Raw genomic sequence first — 17063 nt, forward strand, 5'->3', positions numbered from 1 at the left:
GCCTGATGGCCACGCGCCGCCTCGCCGCCACCGCCGTTGCGGTCCAGCCCCGTGACGCAGCGCCCCCTGCCGGCGGCCCTGGGCTCTGGGAGGAAGCACGCTGGGGGGCGGGGCCGGGCCGGCCCCGCCTCGCCCCGCCCCGCCCCGCGCAAGCGGTCGCAGCTTTGTGAGGTGACTCCTTGGCCCAGGAACAGCGAGGGCGGGAGCATACGTCAGGAGTGGTGCTCGGCCGCGCGGACACGCCCCTAGGTCTGGGCCCCGCCCCCAGCCCGGCGCGGCCCGAATGGCCGCGCTTTGTAAGGCGGTGCGGCTGCCCAGCCCGGAGCGCGCGTCAAAGGGCGGTGCTCGGCTGTGCGGACACACGCCGGAGCCCCGCCCCGCGCAAGCAGCCGTGCTGTGTGAGGTGGCTCCCCAGCCAGGGGAACGGCGGCGGCTGGCCTGACGCCCGACGGGCTCCAACACGCCCCTGAGGCTGGGTTCCACCCCTGGTCCCGCCCGGCTTTGTACGGCGGCTCACTGAGGGGCGGGGTCCAGCTGCGAAGAGGCCCCGCCCCTATACCGGTCCTGCTCCCCACCACTGGTCTCGCTTTGTGAGGCTCTGGGTTCTTGGGGAGGGCCGGAGTGAGGGGCGGGGACAGGACGTAGGGACACGCCCCAGCCTGTGGCTCCACCCCCAGCGCGCCCGGTGGAAAAGCAGTTTGAGCATGGACTTGGCCTCTGCACACCACCTGTGCCCCCTCTCTGAGCACTCAACCTCGCCTCTCTTCCCCATCATCTCCAGCCGCTTCCCCCAGTGCCCTCCTCCTCCATCCTTGGCCCTTCGCTGTCTTAACCCCCACAAAAAAATTCTTGGACCTCTATTTTAGCCCCTTCCCCCCCACCCCAACTCACTCTCCCTTCCCGCAATGATGGCTGACCAGTGAATCCAGCAGATCAGGGCCTAGTGCCCCTTTCCATACACGGATACACACACCCATCTTCCCTCCAAGTCCCCCCTCCACTGCTCCAGGGCCCCATTCTCCTCTTTGGTGGCTTCCAAAGGTGCTTGCGGCCGCCCACCATCTCCAGCTGCCACTCTTCCCGGGACCTGCTTTTTTTTTTTTTTTAAGGCCCCACCGTGCCGCATGCGGGATCTTAGTTCCTCGACCAGGGATCTAACACGTGCCCCCTGCATTGGGAAGGAGGAGTCTTAACCACTAGTCCGGCGGGGAAGTCCCTGGACCTGCTCATTTACTACTCATTCTCCTCAAGCATTCCATCATTCCACCTTCTGTACTCACCAATGCAAGGACTTTAGCAGAGACCCCACATGGCACTGCCCCCCTCCCTACACCCCCATGGGCCTCCCCATACACCACCCTGACTGCATGCAGTTGAGGGGTACTGCCCCCTCCCCCCCACCCTGCAATCAGTGATTGGACCCCAGAGGGCCTGGGCTTGAAGGATTACACTCCATAGAGGCCTTGGGAACAGCTCCAAACATTATAATTAATAACTTAGGCATGCCAGCAGGGCACATAGAATATAACCCCCAGGTACCCTATGCTCCAAAAACCCAAGTCAGGTGTGGCATGGGACGAAGGAAAGCGGAGGGGTGTGTGGAGAGCTCAGACTTCATAATGGCCCAGCTGAGGGATCCTAACAGCTCCTTCCGTGGTGGTCTGAAAAGCTGGCAATCCAGAGAGGCTTCCTGCTTTCTGTCCAGCCTCCAGGCTGATGCTTGCATCCCCTCTCCCACTCCTGCTCCTCTGCGAGGAAGGTCCCAAGGCCAGGGGGTCCCCTTCATTTCCTCTGTTCACTGCCCTGAGGAAGCAGCAGCCAGAAGTCCCCAAAGTAACTGGAGGGAACTGAGACCCTACAAAGCCCAGCCAGCGCAAGGGGGAGGGCTGAACGGAGGGCACGCAGATAGAGGGAAGGGCTCCCCTAGCAGGCCCGGAATGTGCTGAATTCTGGGGGGTCGGGTGAGGATGACGTGGAGGTGGGCCTCTTCCGGGTCCCAGAGTTGCCAGGTGTCACAGCAGAGCCTGAGGGAGCATCCTGGGTGGCTGCGTCTTCTTCTGAAGTCATTTTCTTTGTCCATGGAGGAAAAATAGAGAACCGGGTGATTTGGGGTTGCAGCATCTCGGGTTGCCCCATGTTCTGAACCCGAGACTCCCCCAGTCCATCGGGTCTCACCTCACCCCACACACACACAGCTTCAGCGCCCTGATCCTGCTGTCTGTCCTGCCTTCCTCTCTGCTGAATAGGGAACCAGACAGCCTGGGATCGAATAACAGCTCCCCCTCTTCCTAGGGGTGTGATCGCCCCCTTTGTGCCTCAATTTCCTTTGTGCACTTTTGTACAATGGGGGAGAATGCCAACACCCCCACCCCGAGGTGGCTACGACTCATAAATATGAACACTGTATGGCATAATTTCTGTGTAAAATCCAGAATAGGCAAATCCATCAAAGCGACAGAAAGTAGAATGGTGGGTGCCAGGGCCTGCAGTGGGGGTGAAACAGGGAGTTGGTGTTTAATAGGGACAGAGTTTTTTTTTTTTCTGGCCACACCGTGCGGCTTGTGGAATCTTAGTTCCCCAACCAGGGATTGAACCCAGGCCACTGCAGTGAAAGTGCTGAGTCTTAACCACTGGACTGCCAGGGAAGTCCCAGGACAGGATTTGTTTTGCAAGATAAAGTTCTGGGGATGATGGTGGTGATGGTTGTACAACAATATGAATACACTTAATGCCACAGAACTGTACACTGAAAAATGACTAAAATGGTAACTTTTATGTATATTTTACAATGATTTTTTTAAAAACTAGCAAAGATCACTAGAACTTACTGTTAAGGAAAAGAAGCATCATGCATAACAGTGTGGTTAGCATGCTGTCATTTGTGTTAAAAAGAGTGAGGATATAGACTTGCTATTTTTGCCTTTGCTTGTATGTGCAGGAAGCTCCTAATGGTGATTTACCTGTACGTCTGTGTGCAGAAGGGGAGACCAGGGGTGGAGAGGGATTAAGAAAGAGAAGAGAATTTTACTATATATATAATTTTTACATTTGGATGTATTTCATAGTCAAAAAATTTTTTAACTAAAAAAATATATTTTTAAAGTCACCAGGACTAAGATACTGAGAAATAAGTTCTTTTTCTCCTTCCTTTTCTGTTTTCCACCGTTTCATTTTAAATGCCTTAAAAAAAAAAAAAAAAAAAAAAAAAAAAGGGCGGGGGGTGCGGGGGAGGCAGTAATCACCAGGCTAGTGCCTTGAGCGGTGTGACTTCTCACAGAAGGTTTCAGAACTTGCCCCGCCTGCCAGGCTTTTCTTAACAGCTCAGGATTTGTTCCCTGAGCTGAGATCTCAGAGGGTTGGACAGGCTGGTGCCAAGCCCCTTCCTTCCCACCATCTGTATACCAGTGACTGGGGGCCAGTCTCCAGCTGCTCTGTGGCAGCACTGGGTGAGGTGACCTGTCTCTTGTCTCTCCAGAACTCCGCCACGCCTCCTTCTCCCTCGGCCCACTCATCCACTCCAAAATCAGTGCCGTGTTTCCCATCCCCTGAATCTACCTGACCTGCCTCTGTTCGCTTCTTCCGCCTCCGCTGCCAACACACTGGACCAAACTACCCGCCACGTCTGCCGCCTGAACCATTGCCGGGTCCCCCAGCTCCCGTCCGTCCACGGTCCCCACAGTCTATCCTTCCCGCAGCCGCCAGAGGGCGCCCGTGAGCACATAGATCAGGTCAAGTCCCACCTCTGCTCTGAACTTTTCATGGCTCACCCTTCACTTGGGGTCAAAGTTCCGCGCGGCTCCCCTCTCTACTCCTCACTCCACTGCACCCCTACTGGGCCGTGCCAAGAACGTGTCCTGAGCCTGGATCAATCCTCCGCAGCTACCTCCTGCTTGTCGCTAATCTCAGAGACCTCCCGGATCTCCTATCTAAGTGAGCTTCCGGGTCACTCCTACCCCACGTGGCATTGTCTGTCTCCCCCTGTAGAATTAAGAAGCTCTGAGGGATGAAGGGCCTCATCTTGTTCTTGTCCAGATGCCCAGGAAGGCTATGCTAAACCCATCCAATCCTCCCCCCACCCCCCTCCCCACCATGGTGCCCCAAGCAGACTGACTCCACCCCAGGCTCCCTGATTGAAGTCCCAAAGCGTCCACTTACACAAATGGAACTTCTGAGGCCGCCTCAAGGGGGACCACCTGCACCCCAGACCTGTACCCCTCTCTGCATGGAGAAGAGCTAGCTGAACATTTTCTTTTCTTTTTTCTTTTTTTTTTTTTTGGCCGGGCCATGCCACACAGCATGTGGGATCTTAGTTTTTCCCACCAGGGATCAAACCCGGGCCCCCTGCAGTGGAAGTGTGGAGTCCCAACCACTGGACTACCAGGGAATTCCCCTAGCTGGACATTTTCTTGATCCATCGTGTCCAGGGGTCAGATATCTCTAATTTAGTAAACTAATAATAATAATAAGTACCTCAAGGCCATCACAAGATGCAGCTGTGTAGAGGAGTCCCATAGACCTGGGTTCAAATCCCAGCCAGGACACTGTGTGATCTGGGGGAGCAACACCCCTTGCTAAGCAGGGGGTGGGGAGTGGGGGTGGGAATGGGGGTTGAGACCCTCCCCCTTGAAAGGGAGACGCATGTCTGGGATAGCTAAGCTGAAGTTCCTGAAACTGAACACAAAAGTAGGCTTTTCTTTATACCAGGAGCGAACCACAGTGTGCACCAGATTGTCACAAGGCTCCATGACCCCAAAGAAGCCACCAGGTCACCCTGAGTCCCTTGTCACCATTCTGAGTGCAAAGGCAGTGCTGACAACCAGGGGCCTGCCCACTACCCCACGAAGGCCTGGACAACGTGCCTACCTCCAATCCCCTGGAATTTTCCAGTGCCAACTCTTGGCTCACAAACAATCCCTGCTCAGTGAATCTGGGCTTTTCCCAGACCCCAGAAGCTCAGGGACAAACAGGTCAACCCAGCCTGGTGGTAGCCCCAACCTTCCCATGGTCAGGACAGCCAGCAGTAAATCGGGACCGAGAAACAGGACGACTTACGGAGATGGTAAACAGGGAGTTATCGAAGGACATGTCTGCAACAGAAAGAGAAGAAGACCAGGATGGGGGCCAGTTCAGATTTCCTGCTCACCACCCTCCCCAGGCCCTCCCCACAATCCCACAGGCCCCAAGCCAACCATGAGGAAGGGCGTAAGGTCCATCACCCCTCATCCTCTTTGCCCCCTTCCAGCCCATTCTACAGGGTGAACTGCACACAGCTACAAATTGAACTGTGTCCCTCTACTGCTTAGAACCCTCCCTCAGGGACCTCTGGCTGCCCTCCGAGAAAATGGTGCCTCGTCTCCACTCCCACTTTCCAGAACACCTCTCAGCTCCTCCCCCACCCTGGGTTGCCCGCTCTTCACCCAGCTACTCTCTGCTCCCCCCTACAGGTCTCTGATTCAACACCACTTCCTCTGGGGACGACCCTCCTAGCCCAGACAGGGTCCAGCCCGCCATGGGCTGTTTCCCCACTGGAGTATGGGCTTGTGGAGAGAAACCACCTCTGTCTTGGTTATCCTGGGAGCCCCCAGACCTTAGCACATACTCGGGGTGCTCAAGAAATACGTGAGACAGTGAAAGAAGTACAGAGAATGGAGTTTTCTCTGCTTGGAGCCCCTTCCTGGGCATCGCACTTCACAGGCTGGCTCCCTCTCCCCACCCCCAGTGGAAGCCAGCAGAACAGCACATTCTGGACCACAAGTGGGGCTCCATTTAAGGACGGTGCCAGGCACTGTGAAAGCTGGGTGCCCTGATGGTGGACAAGACAGATGCAGTTCCCCACCCCCTTGGAGCTGATGGTCCAGTGGTGGAGGCGAGTGTCACACACCCAAGCGCGCAATGATTACTTAATTGTGTTTCTACTGAGGGCTAAGAAGAACAACAGGGCGCTGGGGGCATGTAAGTAGAAAGAGTAGATCCTGCCTAGGAAGTCAGGGAAGGCTTCCTGAAGGAGGCGACCTTTAGACTGAGACCACAGGGAGGAAAAGTATTCTAGGCAGAGGGCAGAATGAGTGAAAGGCATGAGGATGGGGCAAGGAGAGGTAAGAGGTGAAAGCTGTTCACACCAAAAAAAAAAAAAAAAAAAATAGGTGAACCTGGTCGGGAAACGGCAGGGGATGGGGGAGAAAGAGGGGAGCGTGTGTTCTCAACTCTAAGGGAAGTGAGCAGCTGTAGAAGGGGTTCAGTAGCGAGTAGTGAGACCCAATGGCATTTTGAGGCAGTGACCCTGCACCGGTGAGGGGCAGGAACTGGGAGGCACAGACCTGTGGTGGCGAAGTCAACCTGGGCCCAGCAGGATTCTCGCTCCCTGCAGAGGGTTTCAGGAGAAAGTGATGACTTGTCTCAGGCAGGAGGATTGTTCCGGGTAGCCCTGGTCAAACTTGGCCCTTCCTCCCCACCCCACCTCCGCATCCTCCCTGAATCCCCTCAGATGGAAATTCTCTCGCAGGAGCCCCACAGCCAGGTGAAGTCAGGATTCCATCACCGGGGCTACTGCTAGTTCTCTGCCACTAGGCAGCACGGTGTCCGCCCCTCTCTCAGAGGGGAGAAACTGAGGCTGGAGCCAGTAGATTCTGATGCCCAGGAACCAGGGCCACTGTCTACAGGCTACAAGTTGGGCACTGCACAACCCCAGGGGGCACCACTCGCCTCTCCCACAATTGTGGATTTCTAGAATGATTACTTAGCAAATTTTGGCAACTGGCCGTAAAGGGATGCGAGGAAGCCTCAGCCTCCTCATCTGTAAAATGGGGCCATTCCTAGTGCCTGCTTCCAGCGCTGCCACGAGGATCACGTGAGCTCAGGGTCCAGAGTCCCGCAGCACAATGCTGGGCACACTGTAGGCGCTTCCTGAATAGCACCTGTTTCTATTAAGCCAGCCTCCCACCAGAAGACGCTGTTTGGGGTGGAGCCCTGGAAGGACCCTTCTTCCCCTAGAACCCAGCCAGCTATCAGAGTCTTTAATGGCCATCAGGAACTCCTGCCTTGGGACTGAGTTTTCTTTCCCCAAAACCACCCTCTGAGGGTCTCCAGGGATGGTCTCACCGTTTCTTCTGCAAGTTTTTTACTTTAACTGGGAGAGAAAAAAAAGTGTTTGTTAGATTTTGGTCCTGGTTGCATCCTGGTTGCAAAAAGCCAAGAAACCAAAAGGCCCACATACATTTGTAGCCCAGCCTTTCCTTCTTCGCTGGCAAATTTCCCACTCAACAGGGGAGCTACTGAAGACACTTTCTTCCCCCCAATTTCATGATCAATGTATGTTGGTAAAAACTTCAAACAAGGTACGAGCATGTAAAATTGTTGGGTTTTTTTTTTTTTTAGTCCACACCACGTGGCTTGCGGGGTCTTAGTTCCCCGAGCAGTGATCGAACCGTGCCCCCTGCAGTGAAAGCACTGAGTCCAAACCACTGGACCACCAGGGGATTCCCGCTTTATTTTTTTTTAAAGACTGAGTTCAGTGGTGCCAGGGGCTGTGGGAATGGGGAATGGGGAGTCGGTGTTTAAAGGGGACAGTTACAGTTTGGGAAGATGAAAGAGTTCTGGAGATGGATGGTGGCGATGGTTGTACAACAAAGTGAATATACTTAATGCTGCTGAACTGGACACTTAAAAAGGGTTAAAATGAAAAAAATTAAAAATTTAAAAATTTTAAAATAATTTAAAAAAAAAAGGAATTCCCAGGCGATCCACTTTCACTGCCAAGGGCCCGGGTTTGATCCCTGGTCAGGGAACTAAGATTCCACGAGCTGCACAGCGTGGCCAAAAAAATTAAAAAATAATAATTTTTTAAAAAGGGTTAAAATGGTAAATTTTATGTCATGTATATTTTACAATTTATATATATATATATATATATATATACACATATACGTGTATATATACATATATAAATTGCCCCTGCCCACCATCATCATCGAAATTCTGGAGGGTTCTTCACTGCTAAACCTCTGTAGTAAGGACTCCCAACCGTGCTCCTAAAAATGGGTGTGAGTGGGAGTGCATATACAAGTTCTGGTGGGCCATGCTTTCTCTGCCTGCTGTTACCTTTCCTGATGACCAAGGCAGTGGTCACCAGCCCAGCGAGGAGGAGGAAGGATCCAGCCAGGCTCAAGGAGAGTGCCAGGATCCAGGTGGGCACTAGAGGAAGATGGGAAAAGAGAGATTGGGCAGGTCATGGAACTGTGGGGTTGCAGGGAGAAGGTGGGACTCCTGTCATCCCTCCATTTGTTTTGGATGTTGCTAGACCCTGGGGATCTAGCAAACCTGTTTCAGGCCAATTAGCATATTCCCTCCTCCTGGCCAACCTGATTGGTTCAGGGAGGGGCATGTTGCCCAAGCTGAGCCAATGAAAGTAATTTCTGGACTTTGGCTAGACCACTGGGAAGAGAGGTTTACTCCTCAGGCCAGCGTTACAAAGCTGGTAGGATATACACCTGGGGCTCCAAGGTACAATTTTGACACCCTGAGAGGGAGGGCCTGCCTGAGAATAAGACACAGAAGAAAGCAGAGCTGAGAAGTGGCACATGATTCCTGACATTGGTGAGCACCTGGATCCAGCCATGCCTGAAGTCAGTGCTGTTCAGTGACCCAACAAATCCCCTTTTGTCACTGAAGCCAAGTTGAGTCAAGTTTTCAGTTACTTGTGGCCTGAAGAGTCCTGCTGGCTGGGTAATAGGGGGTCAGACAACATCCACTCCCAGTCACATGGTGGACCCTGAGGCCCACATAGAGGTCAGCCACAAAAGCATGAAGCCCCAGCTCCAGTTAATGTCTCTGCAAAAGATTCGGCTGCCCCTCCCTGGAGAGAGGGGGAAGCCAGCAGGAGATGCCCTGATCCCAGTGGAGGTCAGGAACTAGCCAGGAGGGGAGGAGAGGCACACACTTGGTGTTCTCAGTGTTAGCCCTTGTTCATTCATTCACCTGGGGCAGGAGGGATGTCACCTCCCCACTCTGAGACCACAGGACCAAGGTGAGAGAAGGTGGCCTTTGATTGTGGAACTTGAGGCCGGGGAAGGACACAGAGACTGTTCTGTCATCACAGTCTGTGGGCCTCTGCTGGCAACAAAGTTCTCTTTGCAGCAGGAAAGTTCTGACTGATGGTGAAGCAGAGGCTCCACCCAGAGGCTCCTCCTTCCCTCTGGCTCCTTGATCCAGAGCCCAGGCCCAGCCCCCTCTCCTGGAAAGACCAGAGGAAGACATCAGCCCTCCCAGGGCTTCTGTCTCACTCAGACGAAAAGCCAGAGTCCTTGCTGCAGCCACAAGACCCTGCACAATCCTCATTGCCTCCCCCCTGCCCTCATCTCCCCCAACTTTCCCCCTTGCTCACTATACTTCAGCCGTATGGGGCGCCTCGATGTCCCTCAAACACACCAGGCACGTTCCAGCCTCAGGGCCTTTGCACAGCCTGCTTCCTCTGCCTGGAACACTCCTGCCCCTGACACTCACGTGGCTGGCTCTTCATCCTTCAGGTCTTTGCTCAAACGTTTCCTCCTCAGAGAGGCCTTCCTTGGCCACTCTCCTCTCTATTTAAAATGACACCCTTGGGAATTCCCTGGCAGTCCAGTGGTTAGGACTTGGCGCTTTCACTGCCAGGGCTATATTTTATCGCTTCACCAGGCTATATTTCATCCCTGCCACTTTCCTTGTCCCCTGTTGGCAGACTGAATGTTTACCAAACTCCTTATTTATCGTCTGTCCCCATCCCTCGGAATGTCAGCTGTGACACGGCAGGGACTTTGTTTCATTCACTGCTGAACCTGCAGTGCCAAGGACAGTGCCTGGTACATAGCAGGTGCTCAAGGGAGGGTGCAGGAGAGCATGCAGGTTTAACGCCTGGATTTCAGGGAGGGTGAACGCATGCCAGGTTTAACGCTCTGCTACCTGCTGGCTGGGTGACCTGGGCCAGTCTCTTCATCTCTTGTGCCTCAGTTTCCTTATCTGGAAAATGGGGAGAATGGCTGTACCCATTGCATGGGGTGACTGTGAGGATTAAACAAGGAAAAGTGAGAAAGTCTGGCAAGTTGGAAGAGGTGGCTCGTCCTGTGATGACTTCCAGGTGGAGGGAACAGCACCTACAAAGGCTCCGCGGTGAGAAAATGGAGCCCGGGGCAGTGAGGAATGATGGGAGGGCCTTACCTGGGAAGGAGACGTGCATGGGCTCACTGAGGTTCGACAGTTGAGGCTGCCTGTGCTCGCCGAGCACGCCATACTGGCAGCAGAATGGTCCCCCTGGAACCTCCCTGCTGCCACCACTCAGGTTGAAGATGACCTCGAGCTGGTCCGCGGGGGCCTGCAGGAGCTGCACCACCTCCTTCCCTTGATACAGTGTGAAATTCGCCCCCGGGAAATCCCTGGGGGCCATGCATGAGATGTGGATGGGGTCCTCCTGGCTGCTGGGATGTGGGGGCACCAGCATGATGGATGGCGCTGGGATAGCCAAGGAGCCTGTGAAGCAAGATAGGGGAGGCTGGCTGGGTGGTTAGAGCAGAGGCCAGCCTGGCTGTGTAGCCTCGGGCAAGTGGCTCACCCTATCTGGGCCTTGGCTTTCATGTACAACTGGAAGCTAGTCATCCCTACCCTATTGTGATGTTGAAGGGGTAGAGTGCCCAGCACGTGGTGAGAGATCGCTGCATTTGAGTCATTTTATTATAATAGCAGTGGATGTTACACAGCAGCGCAAATATACTTGTATTACTTCGATCAACAGCATTGACTACGTGCCAGGCCCTGTTTAGGTGCTGGGGACAGAGCAGCGGACGAGATAGACAGATAGACGGACAGATAAGGTATGCCTGCCCCAGGGGGCTGACTTTCTCAGGGAGACAAGGGTGGTAGGGTAGCCACAGAGGGCTTCCATGGAGACACGGCACAGGAAGAACCAGGGGCGAGCATTCCAGGCAGAGGGACAGTCTGGGGCAAAGGCCACAGGCTGGAAGGGGTGTGGTGTGTTCAAGGAGCCTGGGTGGCAGGAGGGAGGGTGACCGAGGGGAGAAAGGGAGGGCAGAGGGGTTCTATCTTGTTTTCCAGGCTGTGGTGAAGAATATGATTTTGGGGCACGACTTCCTGCAGGAGGGACCAGTGTCTCCCCAGCTGCTCACAGGCTCCCGAGCAGAGTGCCTGGCTCAGGTGAGGTCGACACAAGCCTTCACTTATCAAGCTTCCCCGCCCCACCCTCTGACCCCCCAGCAGATCCTCCTGTTGCCCCAGCCCTGGAGGTAGGAGCCTGCAGAGGCCAAGCAGGGCTGAGTCATGGGGCGTGGGCACTGCTGTCTCTGGTGGGGTGGCATTTCTGATACCCTTGATGTGGGTGGGGATAATGAGACCCGACAAGAGAAATCCATGCTCCTGGGGCATTTCCAAGGCTCTGGGGGAAAATTGGTCAGGGCTCAGCTTCTCCAGCACCTGGTTTCTGCACACACACCCCCTCCCTGCCACCCCCCAGCAGAGGCAAGGTTGGGGAGGTGGAGGGAGTGGAGCAGGGTTGGCACAGGGGCACCAGGCTCACCGGCTGCAAAGAGCAGGACGGTCCAGGGCATCTCTCCTCCCGCGTTTGGCTGGGAAATCTGGCTGAGACCAGCGCGGCCCACGGCTCACTGCCAGCTCCTCCTGTGAGGCCAGAGCAAGGAAAGAAGAACCAGGACTGACTTGAGCCGAGTGTTTCCTCATTGGCAGGAAGTTGCACACACACACTTGGGCACTGAAAGGGACTCTCTCCCCTCCCCACCCCTTCCACGGACGCACATCAGACCCTGGCACCTCGCTGTTCCTTAGGGGCCAAGGTTCGGCAGATGGGAGGGGGAAAATGAATGAGATGATCCAGTGCGTGGTTTTTTTGTTTTTGTTTTTTTTCCCCTGAGAACTCCTGGGCATGAGGAAGCACGAGGAACATGGGTTTTTTGGGAAACCCAGGCCCAAGTCACAAAATGTGGCCCAACCAGTGCTGAAGTTGAAACGTGGGGTGGAAGTTGGTAGGGCATGGTGGTTAGGGCTTGGCCTCTGTGACCTCAGGCAAGACAAGGTCCTTCTTGGAAGGCTCAGCTTGCTGCTCTGAAGAATGGGGCTAAGAGTAGTGGACACTAGCTCCAAAGAATTCATGTCATGAAGTGCAATGCCTAGTGTAGTGTGAGTGTTCCCAGTGTGAGGCCACAGGGGAGAAAAGCCTCAGGAGCTTCACCAGCCAGGTGAAAGGAAACACTAGCTCCAGAACTAAGGAAATGACATTGTTTGCAGCATAAATTGCCTCCTGTTGATAGCCCAGAAACTTCCAAAGGTCTGTCTTACCAGATTTGCTTTGGTCTCCAAACATTTCTGGTTAAGTCCAGCAGGTAGGTCCACCTGGAGGTTTACACCCAGGAAGGATGTAAGCATGTAGTTGCCAAATACTAAAAAGGGCCATTAGAGTGGACTTTTTTCTTTGGATACACAAAGCTCATTTCAACCTCAGGGCCTTTGCATGTGTTCCATCATCCCTGCCTGGAACACAATTCTATAGACCTGGTCAAATCCCACTTCTGCTTCAGGTCTCAGTTTAAATGCCATTTTTAGGAAATCTTTCCAGATTCCTCTGGACTTAGAAAAAATGCCTTTGCTGAATCCTGCCATAATACCTTGTAGTTTTCTTTGATTGCAACTAGCATGCTTGTATTTTCATGCTTGTCCATTTCATCTAACATCAAACTTATTGCTATAAGCCTGTTTATATTCCCTTGTTAGGCTTTTAATATCTGTGGGGTTTGTAGTGATGTCTCCTCTTTCATCCCTGATAATAGAAATTTGTGTTTTTTCTCTTTTTTTCTTGATTAGCTTTGCTAGGGGTTAATCAGTTTTATTAATCTTTTCCAAGTACCAACTTTTGGCTTTGTTGTTTTTCTCTATTTTCAGTTTTCTATTTCATTATTTTGTTCTTTCTTCCAGTTACCATGTGTTTACTTGGCTCTTCTTTTTTTTTTTAATTTATTATTTATTTTTTTGGCTGCGTTGGGTCTTCGTTGCTGCACATGGGCTTTCTCTAGTTGCAGCGAGCGGGGGCTACTCTTCATTGTGGTGCGCAGGCTTCTCATTGCAGTGGCTTCTCTTGTTGCGGAGCACGTGCTCTAGACACGCAGGCTTCAGTAGTTGTGGAGCGTGGGCTCAGTAGTTGCGGCTTGTGGGCTCTAGAGTGCAGGCTCAGTAGTTGTGGCACACAGGTTTAGTTGCTCTGCAGCATGTGGGATCTTCCTGGACCAGGGCTCGAACCTGTGTCCCCTGCATTGGCAGGCGGATTCTTAACCACTGCGCCACCAGGGAAGTCCTTGTAATCTGGAATTTTGAATTCAGAAATAGCCACACATACCTGTATTGGTGAGCTGACACACAGATTATGCCCTTAAGAGACAGGACTGAGGAGTCATGGGCAGGGTGAAGGGAAAGCAATGACGGATGGTGACTCCCTGGGGTCAGGGAACTGTTAGCAGCCAGGCCTGAAGTTGCTGGGGAGAAAACAGTTCTGGAACTTGGAGAGAGCTGGAGTTACAGGCTTTGGTGGAAAGATGCAGACCAACAGGGTAGGAGCCAGGGAATAGATGCCTAGACCTTCCTTTCCTTCAGCCCTCAGATATCCTACCAGGGCTGAACCCAACTGGAAATAAGAGGAAAAGGAAGCCAAGTTGACCTGGTGTGTAGATATCAGCTCCCTGCCTCCCACTGCGAAGCAGTACAGGGAATTGTAGAGAACAGCTCTGGTGGGGCAAACAAACACTGCCCAGCACATGGTCTTGTAATCTTTTGGTTATAATTTCAGGGGATCCCTGACCTCCAGCAGCCAGTCTGCCAACTCCCCGTGGTCATAAGAACCCCAGGCTAAGATTCTAGGCCAACATTACAAACGGAAGAGGGACTCTGTATGATGTGGCCTCTGCCGAAGGCTCCCATCTCTTCTCTGGCTACTCCTCTCACCCACCCCACCCTCATCTCCCTTCTGCCTCTTGAACTCTCTGAGAGCCTTTGACCTCAGAGCACTGTTTTTGTCTGCTTGCCTCTTCTCCCTTCTATTTCAAACCTGAGCTTCAAGGCCACCTTCTTGGGGAAGCTCTCCGACTCCATCCAGGTGAAATAAGCCACCCCACCCACCCACCTAGCATTTACTTCTCAGCGCCTCCGACTACCTGAAATCATTTAGTGGAGCAGCATTGGGATGACAGCTCCATGAGGACGTCGTCTGTGTTATTCAGTGTCACTCAGTAAATTTTGTTGAATACTTGGGGAGGGGGAGGGTTTTGTTTAATTGAGGGAAACAAGAATCACCCATTCACCCCAGACAACAGTGAAAATGGCAGAGCTGGTAGCTCCATGGGCCTCCACCTCCAGCAAAACATCGACCAATTGAGCAAAAGTGGTAAGGATCAACTTTATCCAAACTCTGGAAAACAGCTAAATGTTTATGCCAACCAAGGAAATGCTGAATCAAGAAGAGGCAACTTGATCACGGCAGGAAAGCTTTTTGTGGTGTTTTCCCTGCCCTTCCTCATCTCCTTCCCCAGCACACTGGAGGACTTGAAGACAGCAGCCTGTGTCTTCAAGTGAAGTATAGGGCCCTGGTCCCCAGTTTCTAAGGGAGCAGAGCAGCCCTCGTTCTCACAGTATTGTGTGTGTCTAACATGTCTGGGAGTTACCTGAAGGACTGCCTCAAGGTGCTTGTCTGTTTAACTCAGAACACATTCTTGGAAAACACTGTAAGGCAAAGGAAGAACCCACAGTTCTCTGGGGCACAAGATTACAACTGACATACCAAAACCTGGGAGGAAAAGCTGGGGTGAGAGTTTCTTTGGGTAATTAAGGCATTCAAAAGCACCCATACACACTGGGGAACTTAGAAAGCAATGTGCATGCCCAGAGCAGGACAAATGCTCAGAAAAGACCTAAGAAGACCCTACTCTTTCATCTCTGGCTGATTTCTAGGCTTGGTGCAAACAGGAAGAGAAGACTAAGGCAGAGTTATAAACACCCAGGTGAAGTATTGATGTGCCCCAGCAGAGACTGGCAAAGAGTGGCAGAGGCTTTTCATTGTTTTTCTTTCTTCCTTTTTCATTCCATAATATATGAATCAACACCACCCCAATTTTAAAATGGACAAAAGACTTGAACAAACATTTTCCCAAAGAAGATATACAAGTGGCCAATGAGCACATGAAAGGATGCTCAATATCATTAGGAAAATGCAAATCAAAACCATTATGAGCTTTCGGGAGTTCCCTGGTGGCCTAGTGGTTCGGATTCCAGGCTTTCCCTGTTGTGGCCAGGGTTTAATTCCTGGTCGGGGAACTGAGATCCCACAAGCTGTGTGGCACGGCCAAAAAACCCCCAAAAAACAAAACCACTATGAGCTTTCAGCGACTGTGAAGCTGAGGAGATCCCAGGGCCGGGAGAAGGATGTCAGATATCACTGTCCTCCCAGCTCCAAGGCCCTTCCCCGATGCCCCTCAATAAAATGGCTTGATCCCCCAAAAAGAAACAAACAAACCACTATGAGATACCACTTCACATCCATTAGGAAGGATATACTAAAAATAAAATAGAAAATAACAAGTGTTGATGAGGATGTGGAAAAATTGGGACCCTCGTACATGGTTGGTGGGCATGTAAAATGGTGCAGCCCCTGTGGAAAAGTTCGGCAGTTCCTCAAATAGTTAAGCATAGATTTACCATATGACCCAGCAATTTCATTCCTAGGAATACACTGCAAAGAACTGAAGGCAGATACTCAAATACACATGTTCTTAGCAGCACTACTCACAACAGCCAAAAGGTGGAAACAACCCAAGTGTCCAACAGATGCCCACACAATGGAATACTACTCAGCTATAAAAAGGAATTAAATACTGATGTTATGATGAACATTAAAAACACGCTAAGTGAAAGAAGCCAGACACAAATGGTCACACATCCCATTTCTATGAAATATCCAGAATTGCTAATTCCATAGAGGAAGATTGGTTGCCAGAAGCTGGGGTGAGGGGGGAATGAGGAATAATTGCTTAATGGGTTCAGGGTTTCCTTCTAGGCTGATGAAATGTTTTGGAAGTGGGTAGAAGTAGTGGCTGCACAACATTGTGAATATACTAAATGCCACTCCACTGGGTTGTTCACTTAAAATTATTAATCTAATGCAATGTGAAATTCACCTCATTAAAAAAAAAAATCCTTAAAAAAAAAAAGTTATCACTGATTCTCCACAACTACTTCAAAATGTCCAAGTAGTGAGTCTGAATGATAGAAAAACTTGGAACGAAAAGGAGTACGAAGCGTGACCATACATAAACTTTGACATTACAAAGTGTTACTTCCCCACGCTCTCCAAACGCCAGAAACAGTTGACAGCCACCAGCTGTATTCGAAGAGTAACTGCCACCACCTGCCAACCTCTCTCAGGCCTGTCTTGAAAGACTCAAAATTTCCATCTGAACATTTTTCTTATGTTTAGATGGAATCACCAGAGTCCATTTCTCCAGCGACATCTTTGCTTATCTGCTTAGGTCGCCTCCAAATCGTCTAAGCCAGACTGAGGGAGAGGTTAATTGGCGGCACGCCCAAGGAAGGGCGATAAACCTGGAATATAACGGATAATATTTACTGAGGGTCTATGATATGCCATGCATTAAACAAGCATCTCACTTAATCTTCACAACAGCCCAATGAAGTAGGACTAGTATCACCACCCCCCCTTTTCTTTAAATATTTATTTGGTTGCGCCAGGTCTTAGTTGCGGCAGGCGGGCTCCTTAGTTGCGGCACGCGAACTCTTAGTTGCAGCATGCATGTGGGATCTAGTTCCCTGACCAGGGATGGAACCCGGGCCCCCTGCACTGGGAGCGCCGTGTCTTAACCACTGAGCCACCAGGGAAGCCCCCTTACCCCTTTTATGGATGAGAAAAGTGAGGCCCAGCAGAGTGATGCCTCAAGTAAAGCGTGAGGCGTGCTTTGAACTAGGCAACCTGCCTCCCAAACCCACACTCTCTTCTCCGCTCTTCTCTTCTG

General features: G+C 52.0%; 1 protein-coding gene across 1 annotated transcript; it reads right to left on the reverse strand.

Annotated features, from left to right (window-relative positions):
• Window positions 1-1524: 1524 nt before the first annotated feature.
• C4H19orf38 (chromosome 4 C19orf38 homolog) lies at window positions 1525-11659 on the reverse strand. Its single transcript, XM_061188773.1, has 7 exons — window positions 11558-11659; window positions 10189-10497; window positions 8098-8190; window positions 7099-7126; window positions 6318-6361; window positions 5053-5087; window positions 1525-2070 (listed from the first exon to the last, which is right to left on the reverse strand). Exons 1-7 carry the CDS (start codon window positions 11586-11588, stop codon window positions 1924-1926), a joined length of 687 nt encoding a protein of 228 aa, XP_061044756.1. The 5' UTR covers window positions 11589-11659; the 3' UTR covers window positions 1525-1923.
• Between the last annotated feature and the right edge of the window lie 5404 nt (window positions 11660-17063).

The sequence above is a fragment of the Eubalaena glacialis genome, chromosome 4, assembly GCF_028564815.1.
Source record: "Eubalaena glacialis isolate mEubGla1 chromosome 4, mEubGla1.1.hap2.+ XY, whole genome shotgun sequence".
Lineage (NCBI taxonomy): Eukaryota > Metazoa > Chordata > Mammalia > Artiodactyla > Balaenidae > Eubalaena > Eubalaena glacialis.

Bases quoted from the DNA above. Each gene is read 5' to 3' on its own strand.
- C4H19orf38 (XM_061188773.1), bottom strand. From the start codon at position 11,588: ATGCCCTGGACCGTCCTGCTCTTTGCAGCCG. The intron at 8,191-10,188 runs GTAAGGCCCTCC...ATCTTCCTCTAG, and splicing joins CATGCACGTCTCCTTCCCAG to TGCCCACCTGGATCCTGGCA. The intron at 5,088-6,317 runs GTCTGTGCCTCC...TTTCTGTTGCAG, and splicing joins GGTTGACTTCGCCACCACAG to ACATGTCCTTCGATAACTCC.